General features: G+C 36.3%; 3 protein-coding genes across 3 annotated transcripts; all 3 read right to left on the reverse strand.

Annotated features, from left to right (window-relative positions):
• Nucleotides 1–5,222: 5,222 nt before the first annotated feature.
• Nucleotides 5,223–6,155, reverse strand: LOC308351128 (olfactory receptor 5M3; the record flags this gene model as incomplete). The annotated part of the gene is made up of 1 exon (XM_080816606.1): nucleotides 5,223–6,155. One exon carries the CDS (start codon nucleotides 6,153–6,155, stop codon nucleotides 5,223–5,225), a length of 933 nt encoding a protein of 310 aa, XP_080672732.1.
• A 7,585-nt stretch (nucleotides 6,156–13,740) lies between these two features.
• LOC308351126 (olfactory receptor 5M3-like) lies at nucleotides 13,741–14,673 on the reverse strand (the record flags this gene model as incomplete). The annotated part of the gene is made up of 1 exon (XM_080816605.1): nucleotides 13,741–14,673. The coding sequence occupies one exon, from the start codon at nucleotides 14,671–14,673 to the stop codon at nucleotides 13,741–13,743; it is 933 nt and encodes a 310-aa protein (XP_080672731.1).
• Nucleotides 14,674–24,693: 10,020 nt separating this feature from the next.
• On the reverse strand, nucleotides 24,694–25,626 carry LOC308351125 (olfactory receptor 5M3-like; the record flags this gene model as incomplete). Its single annotated transcript, XM_080816604.1, has 1 exon — nucleotides 24,694–25,626. The coding sequence occupies one exon, from the start codon at nucleotides 25,624–25,626 to the stop codon at nucleotides 24,694–24,696; it is 933 nt and encodes a 310-aa protein (XP_080672730.1).
• Between the last annotated feature and the right edge of the window lie 339 nt (nucleotides 25,627–25,965).

Consider the following 25,965-nt stretch of genomic DNA (forward strand, 5'->3'; position numbering starts at 1 on the left):
TATATTCACACTTAATATCCTCTCAAGGAAAAGGTTCCCAAACAATATTTTCCCCATTTACTACACTTTTCCATCTTACTTCTCTCAAGAAGTAAAAACTTGCCATAAGTTCTTAGGGACATCTGTAGGATTAACACCATCTTGGAAATTTGAGCTCCCCATAATATTAGTGTTTGAAGGGTCTATTACTCTTGAAAATGGGCCTTGGTTTATAATTGCTTACCTTAATTGATTTACAAATATCAAAGCCAATATTATGGCAGATATATTTGTTATAGCTAGCAGTTCTTTTGTTTTGTGTTTTTAAGAGAGGGAGAGAGGGGTGGAGAAGAGACAGAGAGAGAGAATCCCAAACAGGCTCTACGCCTAGCACAGAGTCTGACACAGGGCTCAATTCCACAACTCTGGGATCATGACCTGAGCTGAAATCAAGCCTCAGATGCTTAACCAACTGAGCCACCCAGGTACCCCTATACCTAGCAGTATTCTAAATTCTGGAAATCTGAGAATGAACAAGATATACAAGATTCTGGTTTGCATCCTACTCTATTATTGTTGAAAAGAGCAAGCAATACACAAATGTACAAATGAGATACTTTAGGAAGTGGACATACTGTGACAGAACGACAGCATGCTAGGAAGATAAGAAATAGGAGGAGGCAGGGTGCAGACAAAGTGATCAAAGATTTCTCTGAGGAGGGGACTTCTGAACTGGTGAGAAACAGTGAGCTGTGTAAAAGTATGAAGGGTGAATGGCATGAAATGGAAAAGCTCAGAAGGATAAATATTAGCTTGGCATGGTGAAAAAGAGTGTTGCTAGAGACATCCCTTTATATCATGTTAAAAATAAAATATATGGGCTCTGCGATTATATCATGGCCACCTGTAATTAGTAGCAGGATGAATTCAGGAGTGAATTAATCTCAATGAACTATATTCTTACCCTGGAAATGTTTAATAATGGAGTTAAATATGCTATTAATTGGGTACATAACAGAATAGGCACCAAAGTTTTAATTCTGATCTAAGTTTCCCATTACTATAGATTCCCATGATTGTAACCCATCTTTTGGCTCATTTCAAGTATGGGAATACTGAGTTAGATGATGTCTGCAGTTTGTTTGGGGAAGAGATCTAAGGTCAGGGATCTCCCTATGCAAAAACTCCTGACCCCACTTGATGAACCCATGATTCTCCAGTTCACAGAGTTGACTTTGGTTAATGGTTCTACTTATTATTTTAAGCATAAAATGATATAAATATATTTTTCAAGGTATATAAGAAACATAAACTAATACTATTTCTCCAATTTTGTTTTAGTTCCTGTATGAGTGTGTATTTATTTTCCTCTACATGTAATCTTTAGCTCTATGGTAGTAAAGTTTGTCTCATCCATCTTGGGAACTCTTTAAGTTGCCTAGTTGAGATGTTACATGTAAATTGATATTCAGGAATATTCATAGTTATGATTTTTTTAAAAGTGTTGTGATCTCTAGTTCAGCTTTATAGAATACATTACAACATTCCAACACACAAAAACTAAGACAGATTTTTCTAGTGACAACAGTCTCAGCTTCATAATATCAGTAAGAATAGCTAACTTTTACTGAGTGCTCACTGAAACTTTAGCATGCAAAGGTCCTATGAAACAGATTCTAGTAGCATCATCGTTTTGCAATGAAGAAACCAAAGCACTGAGACTAACTAGGTCTCCCTGGCCAGACAACAACGAATTGACAAGATTAGGATGCAAACCAATTAATTTAACTGCAGTGTTGTACCCTTAATGACCTTATGTTGTTGCCTCTTCGATTACTTATTTTATTATCCTATTTCTTTATATTTAAAATTTAGTTTGATTATCCTCCAAGACATAACAAAGGTATCCTTTTAACGGTCCATCCTAGATGAACTAGTCCTTTGCACCACCCTTGAGTAGGCTGAACTACAGATGTAGTCGACCATTGCTTCTCCCTCCCCCTCGAAGTTTAGATCTGGGATCAGATGTCCCAGTGAGTTCTGGGATAGAGCCAGTTTATTGCATAAGTGCAGCATCTGTCAAAACAATTGAGAAGATAGAATGTATATTTGTATATTTGTGTATTTTATGTATATTTTATGTATATTTATATATTATTTGTATATTTATATGTATATTTGTACATATAAAATATGTATATTTTTTTATTAACCTTTCAGGAACTTCCCATAAAGAAAAACAGTAAAGGTGTAATTACTGGCCCAATCATTAGCACTGATAGGATATCCTCAACTCCATTCACATCTATTTTAAAACAACAATGCGAAAATCAATGGTATTTGCAGAGAACGGTGTAAAGGGTAACAAACAAGGATTAAATTGTATAAATCTGCATTGTAATGAGTTCATTCTTAGCTTGTTTTGAATGGATAGAGAAAGAATATTTCTCAGTAATATCATCTAAAGCACTGTGATAACAAATAAATCTCCAAATAAAGTCTCAGTCTCATCTTCAAAATATGGATAAAAATGAAAAGATTTGACTTCATTAATCTGTTTTGCAAAGAGTATACAATTTGCAGACCTACCTTCAGCAGAAGAGAACATCAGATGATAATTGTTCACTATTTATAATAGAATTTTGAACACTGAGAGCATTGAGAATATCTCCCCAGGAAACTACCCAGGTAATTATGAAAGGAATAATAATTAAAATGCCAGAAATGTCTCAGGGGTATGAGAAGTTAAGGGCTGTTATTGAGAAGGGTAACCCTTATAGTAAAATTAAGAAATCAAAATTCTTGATAACATGGTGTAATCTCTCCCACCTTTACATGAGTCCTGAATTCTTTCGTTCACATTTAGCAGTTATGCATCTTGGGAAAATATTCTTGGTTTGCATCATGACAAGGAGAGATAAATGTGCTTTATGTTAGAGATGCTTAAATATAATGAAGATGACAGACGTAGACATGAATGTAACAATAAGATTTATTTTTCAAAGTACTTTGCAAAAATATCCCAAATTCTCAACAAATGGAAAAATTGCTTTAAGTTCTACTAAAAACTTAGATTCATAGAAATTACAAGTCTGGAGAGACCTTGGAGAGCAGTGACTAGAAACTAAAAATTAACTGGATGAATAATAAAAATGATATATACAAGGCGACCCACAAATTAATTTGAAATTTGGAAACTCAAACCCAGAACATGCTGTTCTCATTCTTTATGGAGCAATAAACTAAATCTCTAAAAAGTAAATAGGGATAGCTTTTCATTTTTTGGGGGTGTGGGAGGGCAGTGAGAGAACGAGAGATACAGCAAAGATTCAAATCCAACTGTTAACAGCCTACATATTAAAATGTTGTAAAATCATACTTTGAAATTTATTAGTAATCAGCAACTAACTGGCATATCGAGAGTTCTCTAACAAATCCAACTGGTGAATAAACAGTTGTCCTGACAAAGTCATTTTTAACTAACCCCAAAAGTAACATTGAGTTAGGTCTTAAAGTTTTGGGGGGGTTTAAGTTTTGCAACTATAGGCACAGTAATGAAGTATGATTTAATCTAAATTACCACTTTGTTTAAATGCAAATACCTTTAAAACGTTGCTGATGGGGCACCTGGGTGGCTCAGTGAGTTAAGCCTCTGGCTTCGGCTCAGGTCATGATCTCAGGGTCCTGGGATCGAGCCCCACATCGGGCTCTCTGCTCATCAGGGAGCCTGCTTCCCTGCCTCACCCCACCCTCTGCCTATTTGTGATCTCTCTCTCTCTCTCTGTCAAATAAATAAATACAATATTTTTTTTTTAAAAGTTGCTGACGACATGTGTGTATGTGTGTGGAAGTGAGTTCATACACATTGCTGGTTCCCCTGGAAGAAAATAAAAACTCAAAAATGGACAAAGAAGATTTATTCTCATATTACATCAATGTCATTTTATATTTATATCTTTCCAGATAAATTTGTAATTACTTAAATGTGTAATTTAAGTGTATTCCATTGCTGTATTTTTGTATTTTCTACATCAAAAAAGCAGATTATTAATGTATGTATTATAGATGTATGTATTGATATAAAGAATTTAAGAAGTCCAAGGTTTTTTTTTTTTGTTTTTTTTTAAATTTATTTATTTGACAGAGAGAGAGATCACAAGTAGGCAGAGAGGCAGACACAGAGAGGGAGGGAAGCAGGCCCCCTTCTGATCAGAGAGCCTGACGCGGAACTCGATCCCAGGACCCCGGGACCATGACCCGAGCCGAAGGCAGAGGCTTAACGCACTAAGCCACCCAGGCGCCCAAGAAGTCCAAGTTTTAAAGTTGTTCCTCATGCTTGTATTTCATGTCATGTTATCATTAGCAACAAATACACCACCCTAAATATTTTGTGTCTTTCAAACACAAAAATGATTTTAAAATATTTACTACATCTTAGTCACAGATGTGCAAAATATTCCACATGAATACCAATTTAATTTATTTATTAAGTAGGATCAAGAGAGCTGTGCTTTCAAAATTATGCATCCATTTGTTGATTCTACCCACTCTTCTGTCCAACTGAAGACCCTTTGGCAGGAACAAGGGAGAAGGTCGGTGATCAATGGCCACCGTGGCATTTAAATATGGCAGTTACTGGAATCTGTAAGAGAGTTACATACCATGCCGAATCTCTCATGAATACTAAAAGTGTTGAAAAGGGATGACATACAAGAGGATAGCTTTTTTCAAGGTAGTGGTCTCTGAATAGACCTGCCATTCATATTGAAGAAAAAGTACTTGTTGCCATAAAATCTCACAACCATTACCAAGACCACCATTTTTATGTTGATATACTAGAAAACTAAATGAAATGTGTTCTTATTTTTACTGCTCCAATTTACTCTCTAAATAGGCAAATTGATAAGTATTTTCCATAATCATTCATTGCATTTTTTAATAAGGAAAACAAAATATTTCATTTCAGCTAAATATTTGAATAATTTCAATTAGTGTACCTGCAAATTTTGGCTCGAACAACCTTTTAAATTAATTAATGTTTTTAAATTTTAACTAATCCTTACTACTCACATCAATAGGGTTGATTTGTCTCCTTTTTTTTCTACTGGGTTTGAGTCTTTCTCTTTTTTTTTTAATTAATGCACAAAATATCTAGCTTTCGTAAAAAGTTATTGATATGCTGAACCACAATCTGTTGACAAATTCTTATGAATCACACAAGACGATATTAACAAAATTGTATTTTATTTTGTTAAACATGTTCTGCTGATAACTTTTTTCATGGCTTCTTTCACATCTTTGTTCCTCAGACTGTAGATCATGGGATTCAGCATGGGGATCACTGTGGTGTAAAACACAGCCACCATTTTCCCCTGCTCCACAGACTCCTCTGTGGGACGTCTGAGATACATGAATATGAGAGTCCCATAAAATATGATGACCGCTGTCAAGTGGGAGCCACAGGTGGAAAATGCCTTCCGCCTCCCTTCCGCTGAGTGCATCCGTAGAATGGCAATGAGAATGAACAGATAAGAAATGATCACCACAGTTAGAGAATATGTGAAATTAATGCCTGCAAGTATGATCATCGTGTATTCTTTTACAAAAGTCCCTGCGCATGCCATTTTGATGAGAGGTGGGTCCGCACAGTAGAAGTGGTTGATCTCAATATTCCCACAAAAGGACATGCCATATGTCCACAGGGTTGCGGCCGGACTAGTCAGAAAACCATATACGTAAGGGAAAGAAATCAGTCGCATACAGACCGTCCTAGACATTTTGCTGCCATACAGCAGAGGTTTCCCAATTGCCATGTACCTATCAAAGGCCATCACAGCAAGAATGAAAATTTCTACATGGACGAGGGCGATGAAGAAGAAGCACTGTACCAAACAACCGGCATAAGAAATAGTTTTTCTTTCTGATAACAGATTTTCCAACATTTTGGGAGTCACATTGGAAGAAAACCACACATCCACAAATGACAAATGGCTGAGGAAAAAGTACATGGGGCTGTTAAGCTGTGGACTGACCTTAATTAACATGATCATGCCAATATTGCCTACCACGGTGACCACATAGACCACAAGAAAAATGATGAAGAAGACAACTTGCCATTCCTGATGACTGGTTAGTCCCAAAAGAATAAACTCTGTCACATCGGTGAAATTGAGCATTTTCTCAACTCCAAGTCAATATTTGTTATAAATCTGAGGGATAACTAGGAGGAAATAAATTTAAAAATCAAGTGTTGTTTGTTTCTTAATTTATATTTTTATCCATGCCTCTTTTATATTTCTTTATTCCTATGACTGAAAGTTACTAAGATGGCCTAGCACATAACAGTTATATGAATACTGTGACTGAAACATACTACTACTATATATTGTGCTTAGTCAAACTTCCAAGACTACTTATATTTTTAAAGAATTTTTTTTTACTTATTTCAGAGAGAGCATGAGTGGAGGGAGAGGGAGACAGAGAGAGTGAATCTCAAGCAGATTCACCACTAAACACAGAGCCCTGTGTGGTACTTGATCCAAGGACCCTGAGTTCAGGACCTGAGCCACTCACACACCCCTCCAAGACTATTAAACATCTCTTGTTTCCAATATTGGCATGTTTGGAGGTTTCATATTTTAAGATATTTATGAAGGGTCATAATTCTCTCTTCAACCCAATGCAAAAATAATTGTTTACCTTTTCACTTCTTCATTATAAGCATATTCTCCATGATTAGGGATGCAAGCCACTTAATCAAGTAATTTACCAGCCCTAAGTGTTAGAGAAAATATTATTTTTAATCTAATCTCATGCTTGCCTTCATTTAAATTAAAGAGAGCAAACTGATCACATTGGTCATCAAAGCCAGGTATAAAGGTGTAAACTACTTAAATACATTCATTAATTTATACATATTCCCTGGATGTGGACTCCTTAGCATATATTTATAATCTACTAAATATTATTGACTATTATGTTATGGAGATTCCTCTATTGCATCACTCCATATTTCAAATTATAAAAGTAAATACAGATTTTTTCCCCATAAGACCAGGCATGAGAAAATATTCAGTATTCTCATTAAAGAATTCTGTTTCTGGGGCGCCTGGGTGGCTCAGTTGTTTGGGTGACTGCCTTCAGCTCGGGACATGATCCTGGAGTCCCGGAATCGAGTTCCACATCGGGCTCTCTGTTTGCCAGGGAGTCTGCTTCTCCCCCTGTCTCTTTCCTCTCATGCTCTCTCTCTCTCTCACTCAAATAAATGAATAAAATCTTAAAAAAAAAAAATTAAAAAAAAAAAAAAAGAATTCTGTTTCTGTTGTCAGACCTGTGTTGAATTCTGGGTCCATGATGTAAGAACTTGAACTGGTTTTATATTTGTTCTCTTTGTCTTTCATTTCTCTATGCCTTAATATGATGCAACAGTAACAATAATACTCATTTCATTGTTTAATTATAAGTATGAAAAGACATTACATATTCACACATAATAAATACACAGGGCACAATTATTACTAAACGCACTCCTGGAAATTATAGCTTCCATTAGTAGTTTGTAATAATCAAATGATCAAATCTCTGTAGAAAATATCTTTCTCTCTCTGCATCTCTCTGTCTCTGACCTCCCTCCTTCCCATTTCTCTGCCTCTTCCATGTGCATAGACACCTTCATACACAGATATCATGAATAATTAATGGTAATTATAAAGAATAAGAGAAGATAGGAGCACCTGAATGGCTCAGCCAGTTGGGCAGCTGCCTTCTGCTGGGTTCATGATCCCAGGATCCTTGGATCCAGCCCTGTTTTGGGGGGGGGGTGGTCCCTGCTCAGTGGGGAGTGTGCTTCTCCCTCCCCCTCAGCTGCTCCCCTTGTTTGTGCTATCTAGCTTTTTCTCGCTCCTGCTCTCTCTCTCAAATAAATAAATAAAATCTTTAAAAAAAATAAGAGAAGTTAAAATCCGAGATGCAAATTTAGTCTGACAGATCTGGATGGATATATTTTTATACCAACCTGAGAATGACGAGAAATATTCCCAGTAAGAATGCAGAAGTGAAAAGAAAATGTTACGTGAGAGATGATCAACAATGTATATCAGGTGAAAGAGAACCTGAGAGTCCACAAGAGAAGTTTCCCTTAAATCTTTGCCTTAGGGGGAAAAAAAAAAAAAAAGGAGAAGAAGAAGAAGAACCAATTAAGAAGCTTTGCCTACAAAGAACCCTGGGGGCAAGTAACCCTCTAGAGGAAAGTCCATCCACACTGTTGAGTTTTGGTTTTTAATAGTAGGTTTGCACAATTTGGTTTTTCCCCAAACTCAAGTTATTTTGCATGTGTCCTGGGATCCAAGAACACAGTTTGCTTTGGGTTTGCATCACGCTCAACTGGATGATGGGGTCACTCAGTCTGCACAAGGCAGTCTTGTGTTCTGCAGTTCTTGGTCTGTGCCACTGGGCTTTTCCAGTGAAAGGTGAAATAGGTAGCATCATTCCCTACAATGAAAACTGTATCATATCAGAGCAGGAAAATGTATGTTTCACATCCTTCATTTTATGAATAAGAACATGAGAAAGTTAACAACAATAAAGCATACGTTACATTTGCACATACTAACTTAATTTTCACCACCACCATCATTATTATGATATCTACTTTACAGTCAAGAGACTTAGAGCTTAGAGAGTTTCAGTGACTTGCTCAAGGTCATATTTCTAATGAATCAGGGACTAGGTTCCTGATTCCAGACTTTGATTCCAAAGTTTGTACTGCTACTCATCTCAATCCCCAAAGTAACTATTAATTGTGCAGATCAAAATCCCAACTACTGATTCAAGATGACTCTCATTTCTACTATGTGACTGGTGTATATAATATATTCTATAGAGTATATTTTATCAGTCTTTATGAACTTGAAGGAAAAAAATATGTTCTTTATATAGCTAAAATATGCATTTGATCACTTTGCTTGAGTGCCTGGCAATGTATGCCCTCCAGGTTGTTTCCTCTTCTGTCCTGACCGCTGCATCATGCTCATACAGCCCTACTTTAGTTCCTGCAACAAAAGCCTATCTCAGCGTATTGAGATCAGTGGAGGAATTGCTGGTTTCCCACCAAATCCATTCTTCTTCTCTCATTGCAAGAAGATTTTCAGCAGAGCAATTGCCTTGTTCATGGCCCTACCTAGGATGCAGGCACATGGTAGATAGACAAGAAATATTTTTTGACTAAAAAAAATGGTGAAATGATCATCTTTTCAATAAGTGAACTCTATAACTGAGAGAAGCACACGTCTAACTATCACGTAGATATTTCTCAGAATAATGTTGAGAAGCTCCAGGCTTACCATGAAACCATACTTTGGAATTGAGGAGTGTTGATTAAGCATATATGAGTTACATCTCTGTGTGGGTCTTGAAAGTAACTGCTACTTGAGAGCATAAGTTTGCTGCTTAGGACCAAAGGTTTACTGTCCACAGAAGTCTTGGACCTACATTGTAAACAGTAACCTACCTCTGACCCAGAATTTCTCTCAATGGTAAGTTAATTATATTTTATCCCCTCAAATACTGTGCTAAGTTTAATTTTTAAGGCCAGCCTCTATAAGACACTAAAAAGCCTGATGTGATTGCTCTAGGTTTTATGTTAAAAGGTGGTTCTCAGTATAAAAAGCCAGGACAACTTCTCATTTAGCATGGAGAAATCCAGATAGGACAACTTGCACAGAGAAAGAAAGTTGAGTTTTTATTATTCTAACCAGAGATCTCTCCAGACCACAAAGATTATTTAATGCAATTGTCTACCTATATGGGTCATGAAAAACTTATTTTCTTTTAAACATTTCCTTGAGGGTCCCTATGTAAAATTAAAAATCTCCTCCCCTGTATTTCATACAACTTAGTTCATATCACTTATGCTAAGACCCTGCTATGCCTTTGATCTCATATTCTATTACTTATCTCATTGTCCTGGGTTCTAACGGCAATGGCTTCCAATTTTTCCTTGAATATTCAGAGAATATTTGCATTTAAACTTTTTTCTAGCTGTTTCTTGTGCTTAGAGCACTACCTCCCCACACACATATATGCACATGTGCATAGCTACTATCTAGACCACTTTCATGAGCTTTTTGCTTACTGTCACCTTCTCCCATCCAAGTACTAACCAGGCCCGACCCTGCTTAGCTTTTGAGATCAGACAAGATCAGGTGTGCTCAGGGTGGTCTGGCCATAGACTTACCGTCACCTTCTCAATAAAAGTTATCTTCATTCTCATGCTTTAGTCAGAGACCCTCTTATTATCCTACAATATTTTTTTTTCAGATTTTGCCATACAATTACTAACTTATTATATGATTCACTTGTATTTTATGATAATTGTTTTTGTATGTCTCACACCACTGGAATATAAGCTTCATGAGAACAAGGATTTCTTTTTCTGTTTGGTTCATTGATAACAAATACCTAAAACTGTGCCGGGTATATAATATATACTCAGCTAAAACTTGCTAGAGGAATGAGTGAACTGATTAAACAGCAGTTTAGAATGCTAAAAAATAGAACTAGATAAATAAAAGCAAATTTATATACAATATTATCGGTATTTATAATTAGAGGGATAGAGGTGTTAGTACACAGATAGTGGTAGTTGAAGTTTTATGAAAATTAATGTTAGATTCTAGATTCAGACCATGAACAAAAATAAATTCTAAGTGGTTTAAATTAATTATAAATATTTTAAGTACATATTTTTGGTATAAGTGGTTATGGAGTCTGTTCATATTGGTTAATATAATACTAGTAGTCAGAAAAATAGAGATCCTCGTGACTTGGCATAGTAGATATTGATTTCTTATTCATATAACAGGCTAATGCAAATGTTACTGGGAGATCTTCCTTCGAGGGATTGAATGAGTTGGAACTTTTTTCTGTGACTCCACATCATCCCCTGGGCTTCACAGACTTTTGTTTGTTACTGGTGAACAAATAAAAATAAAGGGTTAATAGACAGTGACTCATGGGAGACTGTTATGGTGAGGCATGGGCATGTAATACACACTTCCACCCGCACAGCTGAGAAACACATCTAGTTTTTGGTTTTGTTTTATATTTCACTAAAAGAAGAGAAGACTGGATTTGGGGACAACATAACATACTCTACCACTGCACATTTGACAAAGGATCTCTTTATCACAACCCTGGTGAAGAAACTCACAAGACAGAGTTTAGTTGATCTGACTACATACTTATTTAAAATATAAGTATGTTTTATTTTTTAAATATTTTTATTTAAATTCAATTAGCCTAGGTATCTAGTGTATAACGATTCATTAGCTGAATATAACACCCAGTGCTCATCATATCACATGCCCTCTTTAATTCTATCACCCAGTTACCACACCCCCCCACACACCTCCTTTGCAACAATGCCCAGTTTGTTTCTCGGAGTCAAATCTCATATAATTTGTCTCCCTCAATTTTTCCTTCCCATTCAGTTTTCCCTCCCTTCCCCTATTGTCTTCTACACTATTCTTTATATTCCACATATGAGTGAAACTACATGATAATTGCGGTTTTTTGATTGACTTATTTCACTTAGGATAATACCCTCCAGTTCCATCCATGTCTATGTAAATGGTAGATATCTTGTCTGATGTGTGGTTAATATTCCATTGTATATTTGACCTCATCTTCTGTATCCATTCATCCATTGAAGGACATCTCAGCTCTGTGGACATTTCTGCTATGAACACAGGGGTGCAGGTGCCCCTTCTTTTCACTACATCTATATTTTCTGGGGTAAATACCCAGTAGTGCAATTGTGGGTTGTAAGGTAGCTCAATTTTTAATATCCTGAGGAATCTCTGTATTGTTTTCCAGAGTGGCTGTACAGACTTGCATTCCCTCCAACAGTGTAAGATGGTTTCTCTTTCTCCACATCCTCACCAACATTTGTTTTTCCCTGTCTTGTTAATTTTAGCCATTCTGATTGGTATAAGGTGGTATCTCATTGTATAAGTATGTTTTAAAAACACATTTCTAAACTAAATTAGAAGATGAACACCAAGCTGTAAACAAAGATGTGACGTAAAATAGCCAGTCTTTTCATCTAATTAACAAATACTTAGTAGCCACTTCTTATGTACAGAGTTTATAATGTTGGTATCACAATGATGATCAAGACAGAAATGGTTTCTTCTCTCATAGAACTCGATGTACAATGAGATAACATTTACAAAACAGAGTTATCAGAGAAATAATTGCTTCACTACAAAAAATATGAACTCTGCAAAAAAGAAATAAATAAAACAAAGCAAAAAAGAAGTAAAAATGAGGAAACTTTCTGGCTATAACTAGACTGTTTTACAATGTGTGTCAGGGTATAGCTATGTAGAGAAAGGAATTGTGCTCTTAGAGAGGTAGGCAGTTTGGATTGATAAAATTAAATGTAGCGAAAGTGGAAGTAATGTAATATAATAAGGAAACCCATAATATTATGACATGGAAGATTATAAGTGATATAATCTTAGTGGTTATTTTATGTGACAACAAGTTGGATTCTAAAGGAAATTTTTCACTAAGAACTCCTAGAAAGTGCTATTGAGTTGACTACTCTGAAACACACACCTACACATACACACCATACAAATATGCATGCACTTACATGTGTATACTTGTGAAATACATATGCATACATGTGCAAGCATATAAAAGATTATAGATTTTGTACATCACAATAACATTTAGCTGTTCATGCCTTGAAACCTTTATTTAAAAAAAAAAACATTTTTGAAACTGAGGCAATAATATTATAATATTCCAAAAAAATAGATCATGTGTTATATATGAACAATGGTGTGTTCACTTGAAAGTCTGATATGAGACATATGACAAGATACAAAGGCAAGTGCTAGAAACACTAAGAGTTTGATAGTTTCTTACTGCCACCAAACCCAATTGAACTATTTAAAAAAAACATAAAAGAAAAAAAATGAGTAAGCTATTTCTACACTCCCCAAATTTTCTATAGGTAACTTGTTGAAATATATTTATGGAAATACAATCCAAGTTCCAAAACTCACTGAGATTGTGTTATCACCTTCTGATAGTCATTGTAAGAAAAGACATAAAATGGATCTTAAATGGATACCATAAGATGTCAAGTATGTTCACTAGAAATGAAGTTTATTGAATTAATTATTATATATTTGAAAGGCAGACATTCATCTAGTATAAAGTTACATTAATTACCATGGTTACATAAATCTTATTATATCATATTCTACATAAAATATCCAATTGTCAGGGATGTTGTCTCCAATTTTAACAATGCCTCCTGGTGAAATTATATTCAATTGAAGCGTTTTAAAATAATAACGAATCATCTCAAACCAATACCTATTCTAGATGCAAGAAGAGACCATTACAGTTCTTTTAAAATCATACTCGAAAAGAGTGACTTGTGAGGTATTGAGAAGCCATGAACAAACATTCCCAGTCACAAAATAAACTACTGAATTTGACATTGGGTGAAAGGGAAAGAATGGATGCTATTGTCAACACATCTTATCATCTCAGGTCTCAGAGACCCAGAGAGTCTGGTTTACAATATGCTTCCCTTTTCTTTGTGCTATTACTCCTGTCTCAATTATGTATTCTTTGTCTATTTATTGAAAACAGAAATAACAAATTTTCTCAGAATGATTTGAAAGTCAATTTACACTCCTAGTGAACCATGGGTCTCATCCTGCATTTGAAGTTCCAGTTTTATTTAGTTAAAATTGTTCTACTGACTGCTTTGCTCATGGCCTCCTTTACATCTTTGTTCCTGAGACTGTAGATCATGGGATTCAACATAGGAATTACTGTGGTGTAAAATACAGCCACCATCTTGCCCTGTTCCACAGACTCTTCCGTTGGACTTCTGAGATACATGAAGAATAGGGTTCCATAAAATATAGTGACAGCTGTCAAGTGGGAACCACACGTGGAGAAGGCTTTCTTTCTTCCTTCTGTGGAGCGCATCCTTAAGATGGCAATAAGGATAAATATGTAGGAGATGATAATGACTAGCAAGGAATAAGAGAAGTTGAGACCTGCCAAGGTGCGCATGGTGTATTCTTTGATGAAGGTTCCTGCACAGGCCATTTTGATGAGGGCTGGGTCTGCACAGTAGAAGTGGTTGATCTCAATGTTCCCACAGAAGTACAAACCATGGGTCCACAGTGTTGAGATCAAACTAATGAAGAAGCCATATAGATAAGGAAAAGAGATCAGTCGAATACAGATGGTCCTTGACATCCGGCTGCTATAGAGCAGAGGGTTGCCAATCGCCATGTATCTGTCAAAGGCCATCGCGGCAAGGATGAACACCTCTACGTGGACAAAGGCAATGAAGAAAAAGCACTGCACTATACAGCCAGGATAGGAAATGGTTTTGATCTCAGCTACTAAATTTTCTAACATCTTCGGCGTGACATTAGAGGAGAACCACACATCTGCAAAAGATAAGTGACTGAGGAAAAAGTACATGGGGCTATTGAGCTGGGGACTAATCCTGATTAGTATGATCATGCCAATGTTCCCAATCAGTGTGATAACGTAGACCAGTAAGAACACCACAAAGAAAAGGAGCTGTAGTTCAGGACGACTGGTTAATCCCAAAAGAATAAATTCTGTCACATCAGTAAAATTGAGCATTTTCTTAAATCTGATCCAGGTAAAGATGCATGTTATCTAATAAAATAAACAGAAATCACAAAATACACAGACCAAATATAGCTGTGCTTGTTGTATAATATAATTTCTTAACCCATTCTCTTTCGATTCCTCTGCTAGTTTTCTTTTTGTTTTTTTTTTCCTCAGATATCTTTTCTTAGCAGTATATCTTTCTCTTATGCGTGTAACTCTGTATGAGATTTTTTTTATAGAGAAAATAGGAAAATAATATAAAATTAGAGAAATACACCAACAGAACTTGTGATAGTTATTCTTGTCGACACAAATATTTTAGGAGGGGTGCCTGGGTGGTTCAGTCGGTTAAGTGACTGACTCTTGATTTCAGATCAGGCCAAGAACTCAGGGTTGTGAGATCGAGCCCAGCATCAGTCTCCAACTTCATATGGGGGTCTGGTTTGGATTTACTCTCTTTCTCCTACTACCCCTCCCCTCCCTCTCTCTAAAATGAATAAATAAATCCTAAAGAAAATAATACTAGCAGTCATAACAATCTCTGAAATCTTGGTGGTTTTGCACAGTAGAAGTTGATTTCTTATTCATATAACAGGCTAATGCAGATGTTACTGGGAGACCTTCCTTCCAGTGACTGAATGAGCCCCGGTCAGAATCCTCATTTGGAATGAACTGGCTTAAGATTCTCTCTCTTCCTCCCTTACCTGCTACACCTTCCTTTCCTCTCGCCCCTCTAAAAAAACAAACAAAAAACAAACAAACAAACAAAAAACAGAAGGAGAATGTTTGTTCTTGTTATTTCCTGAAAAGCCCCACATTTTAAAATGTGTGTACACTTTTTATTCACTATATTTATAGAGTTTTGAAGGTCCATAATATAGAGAAATTTACTCAAAGCCACAAAGAAATGCTATTTCGTAATCAGAAAGTTCAGCATCCATTTCTGAATCTTCTACATTGAACTGTTTTTAAAAAAATGGCTTAATACAACTGTATAAAATGGTTTACTATAAACCAATTGTCCTTATCCAAAAAAAGCAAAATCTTTTAAAGCATCACATTGATTTAAGATTTTTAAAATTTTGAAAATCAACCTAATTGAGAACTGAATCATTGCCAGCATTTGTCCACATTGCAAACAAATCTAATAAGAATAAATTGAAACATCACCTCTTTTTAGAACGTCTTCTCCCGTGGGTCTGGAAGCATTAACAAATCCTACCACAGCCTCTTTCTTCCTTTCTTTCTGTCTTAGAACTTTAAATAAAATAAGAACAATGAGACACTGAGTGGGGACCTACCATACTCCTCTATCAATATTGAAGCTTTAAGTAATGACATTTCTAAAACATACCAAAAAGCTAAGGACATTTTTGAAGGTTTAGAGAAGTTATTTTTAGTTTTTGACTGTATAAAATTAAGATGGCTATCTGTCTGGATTCTGAATACCATTTAGGACATTCTACTACACTAGTTTAAATATTTTGAGCTCATTTCCCAGCAGTAATACTCTACTTACATTCTATTTATTTATGAAACAATAAGTTGCACAACTGATAATTGGCTCTTCATAAAATCCTGTTGTATTTGCCAGCAAAATACAAGTTAGAAAAATATCATAATCAATATTTTAATGTTTATTCATTCGGTCATCCATTCATTCATTCATTTGTGTAGTTAATACTTTCCAGAAAAATCACTGGTTCTTCTCTTACCCATAATAAGCTGTTATATTAGATGTGTTTCTTGTGTGAAAAGACATCTAACTTTTCTTACCCATTATCATTTGAGATCTGTCCTGCCCCCTTTATTCTCTAGGATTTGTCTCTATCTTAGGGTTCCTACTATATTTGTGCCTCCCACTGCTCGTCTCCTGCTTGAAATTTTATGCGGTAGAAATCAGATGGTGATTGGAAAAACAGGAGATGTCTTTCATCATCCCCTAGACTATTGGGAGTGACTGAGGCAAAAGGAAAGGGATTGCACGATAGGTCCTCTCTGCCAAAATGGTACCTTCAGAAAGTTGTTACCTCCTCTAACCATGAATTTGAAAAACAGTGAAAGAGAAGGCATTGTCAACTCTACTCCAGATCCTTTTTGCTTTGCAGGGAGATCTACATGATTCATTCACTTTCTTCCAAATTTACGCAAGAAATCTTTTAATGTTCTCTGCCTATTCTATCCAAACACTCTTAAGATACTTTTTTTTTTTACAAATTCATTCATTTATTGGTTGATTAATAAACCATGTGTATAATATGCAATGAGAACATTTTTAACTGCTTCTTTTTCACTTATGGCAAATGTGATAAAAACATAGAAGAAAATGATAAATGCTATTGGGAAGTGAGGAGTGTTATCAATGAGTAAGTCAAGCCATATGAGCTGAGTCTCCAGCTCCAAGAAGTTCTTAAATTTTAGTAGATGTTTAATGACAAATTTGGACAGGGGAACAAAATGAGATTCAAACTGGTGACACTAAGGACATCCATCTATGTCTGTGAACAGTTCAGTCTGTGGTGGAATATGTGTAGCAGATCAAATGCCATCCAGTCTGCCCAGGAATATCCTGGTTTTGCATCCTGGGGAACATCTCAGTCTTAGGCAAACCAAGAAAATTGCTTCCCCTGGGAAATGTCTGGGCCCATAGTGAACCTGCCAGCATCTTACAGACATCTTCAGAGCACTGTTTTTAACAAGGCAGAAAACTATAGAAAAATCTTATGTAGAGTGAAATTGCTCTCCCAGCTTGTCTCTAGGTTCACTCCAAACATCAAGCATGTAGAGGGAAGGGGGAGAAATGGAAGTGAGAGAAATGGAAAATGACATGTTTTACTAAAAGAGAGAACATTTTTAATAGAGAAAGCAGAAACATAATTATCTATCACACAGTGATAGAGAAATCACTGGTTTTGGGTGAATGGTGCATATTTCTGCCACTGAATGATTGCAGATCTCGGACTAGGCATCAGGACAAAGGCCCAAACCACGACTGACACGTGTTGCTGCAACAAAGCTTCTAATCCCACTTCCTGATAACACTTTCCAGGAATATTCTCTCCCTATGCAGAATTACAAGGACAACCTAGAGGGCCAACACTTCAGACTGATTCCATAAAAACACACAGACTGTCCTTGTGCATGAACCTACCTGGGCAGGGACCTACCTGTACGTAAAGGAAAAATGTTCTCAGAAACATCTCATCTGTCATCATCGAAGGATAAATCAGTAGGACTTATAAGGGTTGGATCTCCCATGATGGGGCTTTCTCACTGGAGAGTGTAGACAGAGACCTGTAGAGGTCATTAAAAAGCTACACATTGCATCATCTACAATGGGAAATGAATCTCAAGAGCAAAACGACTCTCAGAGGAATTACAATTTTTAAAATAAGCAAAGTACAAGGGCTAAAGAACTTGAGACTTTACTTTCTTCCTCTTAAATTGTTTTGTCTGTACCCTGGTGACTCTGTTACATTTGTGTGTGTGGGGGCGGGGGGAGTCTTAGCTTCCCATGTGATAATAATCATATCAGTATTACATCAGTCACAACATACATTTCCAGAAATCTGTACTACATGAGTACAATTCTGTGCATTATTAAAGTTCCTTTCATTTTCAGTAAGGAAGAGTTGTAAAAAAAAGAAAAAAAAGGAGGGGAGAATAAAGAAGGATTCATGTCATATGATCATATTCACATGTCATTGATGAGCCCCAAACTGGCTTCTCCACATCTGAAAAGAATATACTTCCCTAACACCTACATGAATTCCCAGATTAAGTTTGATAATATTTTATTAACACTGTAAAAAAAAGGAATTCCTTGATAAATACTTTTTATTAATAGAAGATGATTTCTAATAGTTATCTCTCCTTTTGTGTAGTTTCTATTTATTTAGAATAGAAAATAAATTAGCAGAATTTAATCTGGGAGATATAAGGTTTTAATTTTTATTGCTTTAATTTCAAGAATTATTTGCAGATGCGGTGGGTTAATTTTCAGTTCACAACCTCTGTATTGTGAGGAATGCAAGTTTATTCCTCGAATTGTGATTAATTAATATTTTTAGACTCCATTTTTTAAACTGGAAAACATTCAAGTCACTTCAGTCCTGTCCCTACTTTCCATGGAGCTGCACCTGAGTTCTACAAGATGAATGTACTACAAAGCATTGAAAAACACATTTCCTGACCTTGGCCTCAGCATCTATATGCACTGACATGCAATTACTTACTTATGTATCCACTGACTATGGGCCTGAGATACAATAAAAAAAAATTTTTTTTTAAAGCACCTGCTATCATGGAGATGATCTTCCATTGATATATTCTCATCCTTATCTGATGAGTTTTCCATATTTAGAACTCAACTACTGGGACACCTAGCTGGTCAGTCAGCTAAGCAGCCAACTCTTGATTTCAGCTCAGGTCGTGATCTCAGGGTCGTGTGATTGAGCCCCCCTTCCCCTTCACCGCCTGTGCGACTCTTCACCCCACACTTAGTCTACTTGAGGTTCTCTGCCTCCCTCTACCCCTCCCTTCCACTATCTAAATAAGTAAATAACTAAATAAAGTCTTAAGAAAAAAAGATCACTTCAACCTTAATTTTCACCAATTTTATATGCTTTTTTTTGGCCTTTCAGAAATTGGGAACAGTCTGGAGCTACCACACCGTACAGGACCAGGGAAATTCCTAAAAGGCTGAAGTCATACCTCCCTAGAGACGTGCTATAATAATAATTAATTGGGGAACTTGTGCCTTCCAACGGTTCAATTAGAACAAAGAATGCAGCCTATCCTGCTACTTGAATTCTATAAATGTGATGGAGTGGGTGTTATGACCTCCCTCAATTCCCAAATCATATGCAGAAAAAGTGGATGAAGGACATGGATTCTTCTATTTCTTCAGAAAACACAACCTGAAAATTTTAACTTTACCTTTTGTCTCTCTCCTTCCTCCAAGTTAGGATGTTTTTTCTGGATGTTCTAATTAACTCCATTTTCACATTTACTGTTTACTTCTGAATTCCTTCTTCCTTGTCTAGTATGTATGTATATATAATTGATAATCGTATAATATTAACTATCATAACCTGAGTGGAAAACTTAACAATGATAACCTAGAAAGAAATATTATTTGGAACATGTATCAGTCAACAAGCTTTCAGCTAAGTTGTAAATTACATAGAGAAATGTGTGCAAAACCCTTGGAGCTGGGTAGCAGAAAGTGCATTAAGTGTTCCATAAACGGATCTTTGCTGACTCAACACAATATTAATTTTAAAAAAGGAAGAAACTCGATGAACCAAACTACTACTTCCCATTCTGCCTAACCTGAGGGGCCATGGGCCACCTAACACATGGCAGCAACCAAAGTGTGGACATGAACACAAACTAGTACAGTCTGTTTGCCTCGTCAACTATGACAATGCACAGTGCCTTCCAGTAAAGAAGGGAACCACTTATTTGGCATCAGCTTTTCCCATCGTTTCTTCCATTTATTACACTCCAGCCACATGGCTTTCCTTCTGTGTCTTCAACATGCCAGGCTTCATTCTGAAACTTCGGACTTGTTAGGGATTCTTCAGGTTATAGTTCCCAACAATCTGTGTATGTTTGTCTTCTGATCAAAGAGGCTGAGATTCAAAGTGTCACCTTTTCCAAGGGTCCTTTCCCAGCCTCTGAAATGACATATCAGCACAACCCTCACTTCTGAAGCTACAAGTCACTGTCTTCCACATTGCTTTGCTGTACTTTCTCCGTTGTACTTACAGTTGCCTGAAATATTTTATTATCTGTTTGTGTGCATTCTTGGTATTGAAATACCCCACCTCTAAAACATAATGAAGGATGTTTCCTGCTTTGTGTATTCCTGAATCTCTAGTTTGTAGCATTTTGCTCAGGAATCAACATAGGTTGGATGAAAGAGACATTTTACACCAAGACTAGCAATCACTATCTCCAGATAACAGCTCTGTAAACCACCTAGAGAACAACCACTGCAGAATCCACCACGAGGACAGAAAGTTTCCAGGGAGAAGATGTGTAAATTATAGGTCACCTATTGGTCTGTCTCTCTAAGAGGTATTTCTTAGTTCTGTGGAAGTCTGGCAAGAAATAATAATTTTAAAAAGCAAAAGTATAAACAACCAGGAACTCTGAAAAACAAATAATTGTGCCAGAAGAGGGTTACATTCATAATATTACTCATAGTGTTGGTAATTAGCATCCATCATGTTCATAGCATCATTCACATTATTCTTCAGGTACTACTAATGATATATTTAGAGTTATTTTAACCACATGTGTCAATTAAAGAAAAACTTCAAATGTGACGATATTGGAAAGATGAGGAGAAAGAACTGGTGGTTCTTGGGTAGGGACGCAGGGATTGGAAGACAAGGTTTTATACTTTAACTTTAGTAAATAGATGCCAACCAATCATGCACGTATTTGAAAATCAATAAATAAACACATAAGCCTATAATTTAAAATGAGTTAATTCCCAAAGACAGTAAGAAGTTGTTTATCTATGGGGAGATAAGGAGGGGAGAAGTGAGACAGAAGTGTGTATAAGCCTATAGAACCATTTGACACTTTAAACAACATATATGCTTTACATTAGTAATTTTAAATAATTACAGTAAGCTATTTTAACTGAAAACACGCACATATGTAGAAACAGAAAAAAAAAAACTAAAAACAAAATCTCGAATTTGATTTTTTGAAGGTTGTAGTGTTTAATTTCTGTTATATTCATTCACATGTTTTAACTTTGTATAGTTACTTTAGTATCAGTCAAAAGAGGGTACTCCCTGTCATGGAAATAAGGAACTCAACATATGATAGTATCTTGTAAGACAGAGGGCACTTCTCATCCATCCCACATTTCTAGTGTGAGTTGGTAGAGGGAGCTTTTCCACATGTCCTCACTCAAGAATCCATCCTTACATCTTAAATTTTAAATACTGCTGGTCACCAGGACAAGGAAAAAAAAAAAAAAAAACAACACTGAAGGGTTTCCTCATGAACAATTAAATGCTCAGCTTGGAAGTGATATGTATGAATTCTAATCTAACTCATTGTCTAGAAATACTTCCACCTACACCCAAAACAGGAGAAATATAATGCCATCAGGTGCACAAATGGCAAAGAAATTATTAACTAGTAAGCAAAATGAATGACAAGTACAGTCATGTAAATTTTTTTCTTCTTTTTAATTTTTTTTTCAGTGTTCCAAAAGTCATTGTTTATGCACCACACGCAGTGCTCCATGCAATACATGTCTTCCTTAATACCTACCACCAACCTAACCCAACACTCCACACCTCTCCCCTCCCAAACCCTCAGTTTGTTTCTCAGAGTACACAGTCTTACGCGGTTAGTCGTGTAAAATTTTATAATGAAATTTCACTACTCATGTTTGGATCTTAAAAAATTATTAAAAATTTTAAAAATACAATGTTCCCCTTAGATGTACCATATTTCTCATTTCATTGTCAATTCCATCCTGTAACTTAGGAAAAAGGTTTAGAAAAAGTTTGGGGGCCAGTACAGTTTCTTTTGCTTAAACAGCCAGAGTTGACTTCTGTTGCTTGAAAGAAAAAAAAATTCAGACTCTTAATACTAAAATGTCCATGTTTCTTTTTCTTTTCTTTTTTTTTTTTAAAGATTTTATTTATTTATTTGACATAGAGAGAGATCACAAGTAAGCAGAGCAGCAGGCAGAGAGAGAGGGGGAAGCAGGCTCCCTGCTGAGCAGAGAGCCTGATGCGGGGGTCGATCCCAGGATCCTGGGATCATGACCTGAGCTGAAGGCAGAGGCTTTAACCCACTGAGCCACCCAGGCACCCCATGTTTATTTTTCTATATATGGAAGTCATCTATATTCCCTAAGACTGTCCCACAGAAAACTACTCTTTGAAGATGAATGCTGAGGAACAGAATGCCATAGGATCACTTTGGGGTTGAAATCAGTTAATATTTATAAAGCACAGACATCAGTGTGTCTTATAGGCCAAGCTCTGACTCAAGTGTTTTATAAATACTAATTCATTTAACCCTTACACAAACCCATTGCCTTTGGTCCTTATCATTGTGGATAATGGAAATTTTCTCAAGTTTGGTATACAGGATAGTATTATACACAGTTCCATTTCTAATTTAAAAAATCAAAACAAAACAAAAACAAACAAAAAAACATGTTGCTGTGCAGTCAACTGGTACAGTTCACATTCTAGCCTTAGCACTTTGATGTGACTAAACTGGGAATATTTCTTAATATTTTGGAGTTTCAGTTTTTTCTACTGCAAACAGGATTTCATAAATGGGCAGGACTATTTCAAAGGTTACATGAAATAAAGTATTTTCTATGCATAGCACTGTGAACAATCCGTATCAAGCCCTCAATAAATGTCAGCTCTCTGTCATGTCAAGTGGCAAATTCTAGAGAATATCGTATTCTGATTCCCTTATCTTCTAGACTTATTACTTGATCAGTTTTATAAATAAGAGTACCAGCAGTCCTAAATGTTTGCACTTACTGGTAATAGACATTTTTCATTCCAGGTAGTTATTTAAAAATCATAAATTTAATTTTGATAATGAATATGATTGCCCAAATAAGTAACAGAGTTCTCATGGTTATACACAATCCCAGAATAAAGAAACCTACTTAGCTACAGGGGAAGAACAGCCTTTACAAAGAATATCAGTGGCTCTTCTGGTGACTAATGCAGACCGAATTTATATTACATGTTTTTTCACTCCATTTCCCTAAGAGATTGCACAAATAGGTGAAGAGGAGGCAATTACTTTGTCAGATCTTTTTTTTTTTTTCCACTGAATGAGTCCTCTGGAGAAATAACAACTGGCACAGTGAACATTAAACTTGGGAGCTCACCACTGTATAGGGTTTTCCTCCTTTATGTTCAGGCTCAGTATTTTCCTTCGTACATTGGAAGGTCTTTCCAGTAACGTTGACGTCTTCCAGGGATGCTTCCAGGATGCTGACTGCATCCTGTTTCCCAGGTTGATTTTCAACTTAATGCAATTTTCTGAGACAGTTTCTTCTACAGCCCTGTTCCAGCTTTGGGTCACAATTCTATTATCATGTTACTTTGCATTAGGGGCTGAATCATGTTTCTCTGAAATCCATATGTCAAAGCCCTGACTCTCCCTACTTTAGTATGTGACTGTATTTGGAGGTAAGGTCTTTAAAGAGAAAATCAAAGTACAATGAAGTCCTAGGACTAGGTTTCAATCCAAGATAACTGGATTCCTTATAAGAAGAAGAGATTAGACAAAGACACACACAGAGTGAGGACCATGACATGCACAGGGAGATAACAGCTTCTGCAAACCGAAAGGGAGTCCTCAAAAAACCAGCATTGCTAGCACTTTGACCTTCGACTTCTAGCCTTCAGAACTGTGAATATTAAATTTCTGATGTTTAAGCCTCCAGTCTGTCGTATTTTGCTATGACAGCTCTAGCAAACTCCTAGAGTCTGTAATGGAGATACACAGAGTGTTTCGATAATGGAATGAACCGAGACCACCATTTTTGTATCATCATTCTAGAAAACTAAGTGAACTAACTGTGTCATTTTTTTCTGCTCCAATTTAATCTCCAAATATTTAAATTAGTAAGTTTTTCCCAATCTCATTCATCCCATTTTTTGTAATAAGAAACACAAAATCTTTTCATTTTAGCTAAGTATTTGAATAATTTCATTTTTTTTGTTTTTTTTTGTTTTAGTATTTGAATAATTTCAATTAGTGTACTTGTGAACACCGGTTCCAACAACCTTTTAAATGAATTAATTTTTTAAGTTTTAATTAATCCTCACTACTTACTTTAACAGAGATGGATCTACCTCCTTTTTTTCTCCATTTTGAGCCTTTATCTCTTTTTTTTTTATTTTAAATGCATGAAATACCTTTTGTAAAAAGTCTTTAAGTGATACATTGAATCACCTTTTGTTGACAAATGCTTATGAATCACACAGACAGTATTAAAAGAATTTTATGTTATTTTGTTAAACATGTTCTCCTGATCACTTTACTCATGGCTCCTTTCACACTCTTGTTCCTCAGACTGTAGATCATGGGATTCAGCATGGGGATCACTGTGGTGTAAAACACAGCCACCATTTTCCCCTGCTCCAAGAACTCATCTGTGGGTGGCCTGAGATACATGAACATGAGAGTCCCATAAAATATGATGACCGCTGTCAAGTGGGAGCCACAGGTGGAAAATGCCTTCCGCCTCCCTTCCGCTGAGTGCATCCGTAGAATGGCAATGAGAATGAACAGATAAGAAATGATCACCACAGCCAGAGAATATGTCACATTGATGCCTCCAAGAATGGTCATTGTATATTCTTTTACTAAAGTCCCAGCACATGCCATTTTGATGAGAGGTGGGTCCGCACAATAGAAGTGGTTGATCTCAATATTCCCACAAAAGGACATGCCATATGTCCACAAGGTTGCGGCCAGACTAGTCAGAAAACCATATATGTAAGGGAAAGAAATCAGTCGCATACAGACCGCCCTAGACATTTTGCTGCCATACAGCAGAGGTTTCCCAATTGCCATGTACCTATCAAAGGCCATCACAGCAAGAATGAAAACTTCTACATGGACGAGGGCGATGAAGAAGAAGCACTGTACCAAACATCCGGCATAAGAAATAGTTTTTGTTTCTGATAACAGATTTTCCAACATTTTGGGGGTCACATTGGAAGAAAACCACACATCCACAAATGACAAATGGCTGAGGAAAAAGTACATGGGGCTGTTAAGCTGTGGACTGACCTTAATTAACATGATCATGCCAATATTGCCTACCACGGTGACCACATAGATCACAAGAAAAATGATGAAGAAGACGACTTGCCATTCCTGACGACTGGTTAGTCCCAAAAGAATAAACTCTGTCACATCGGTGAAATTGAGCATTTTCTCATCTCTAAGTCAACATGGGTTAGAAATCTCAGTGGTAACTAAAAGGAAATAAAGTTTAAAAGGAGGTGTTGTTTATTTATTAATGTATCTCTTTACCCATGCCTTTTTATTTCTTTCCTTCTTTCTTTTCAAGATTTTATTTATTTGTCAGAGAGAGAGAGAGAGAGCATAAGCCAGGAGAGCAGCAGACACAGAGAGAAGCACAAGCCCCTGCTCAGAAAGGAGCCTGATGCGGAATTCGATCCCAGGACCCTGAGATCACGACCTGAGCCCAAGACAAACACTTAATGGACTGAGCCACCCTGACATCCCAATGCCTTTTGTCTATCTTTA

Source organism: Martes martes (genome assembly GCF_963455335.1).
Source record: "Martes martes genome assembly, chromosome: 10".
Classification (NCBI taxonomy): domain Eukaryota; kingdom Metazoa; phylum Chordata; class Mammalia; order Carnivora; family Mustelidae; genus Martes; species Martes martes.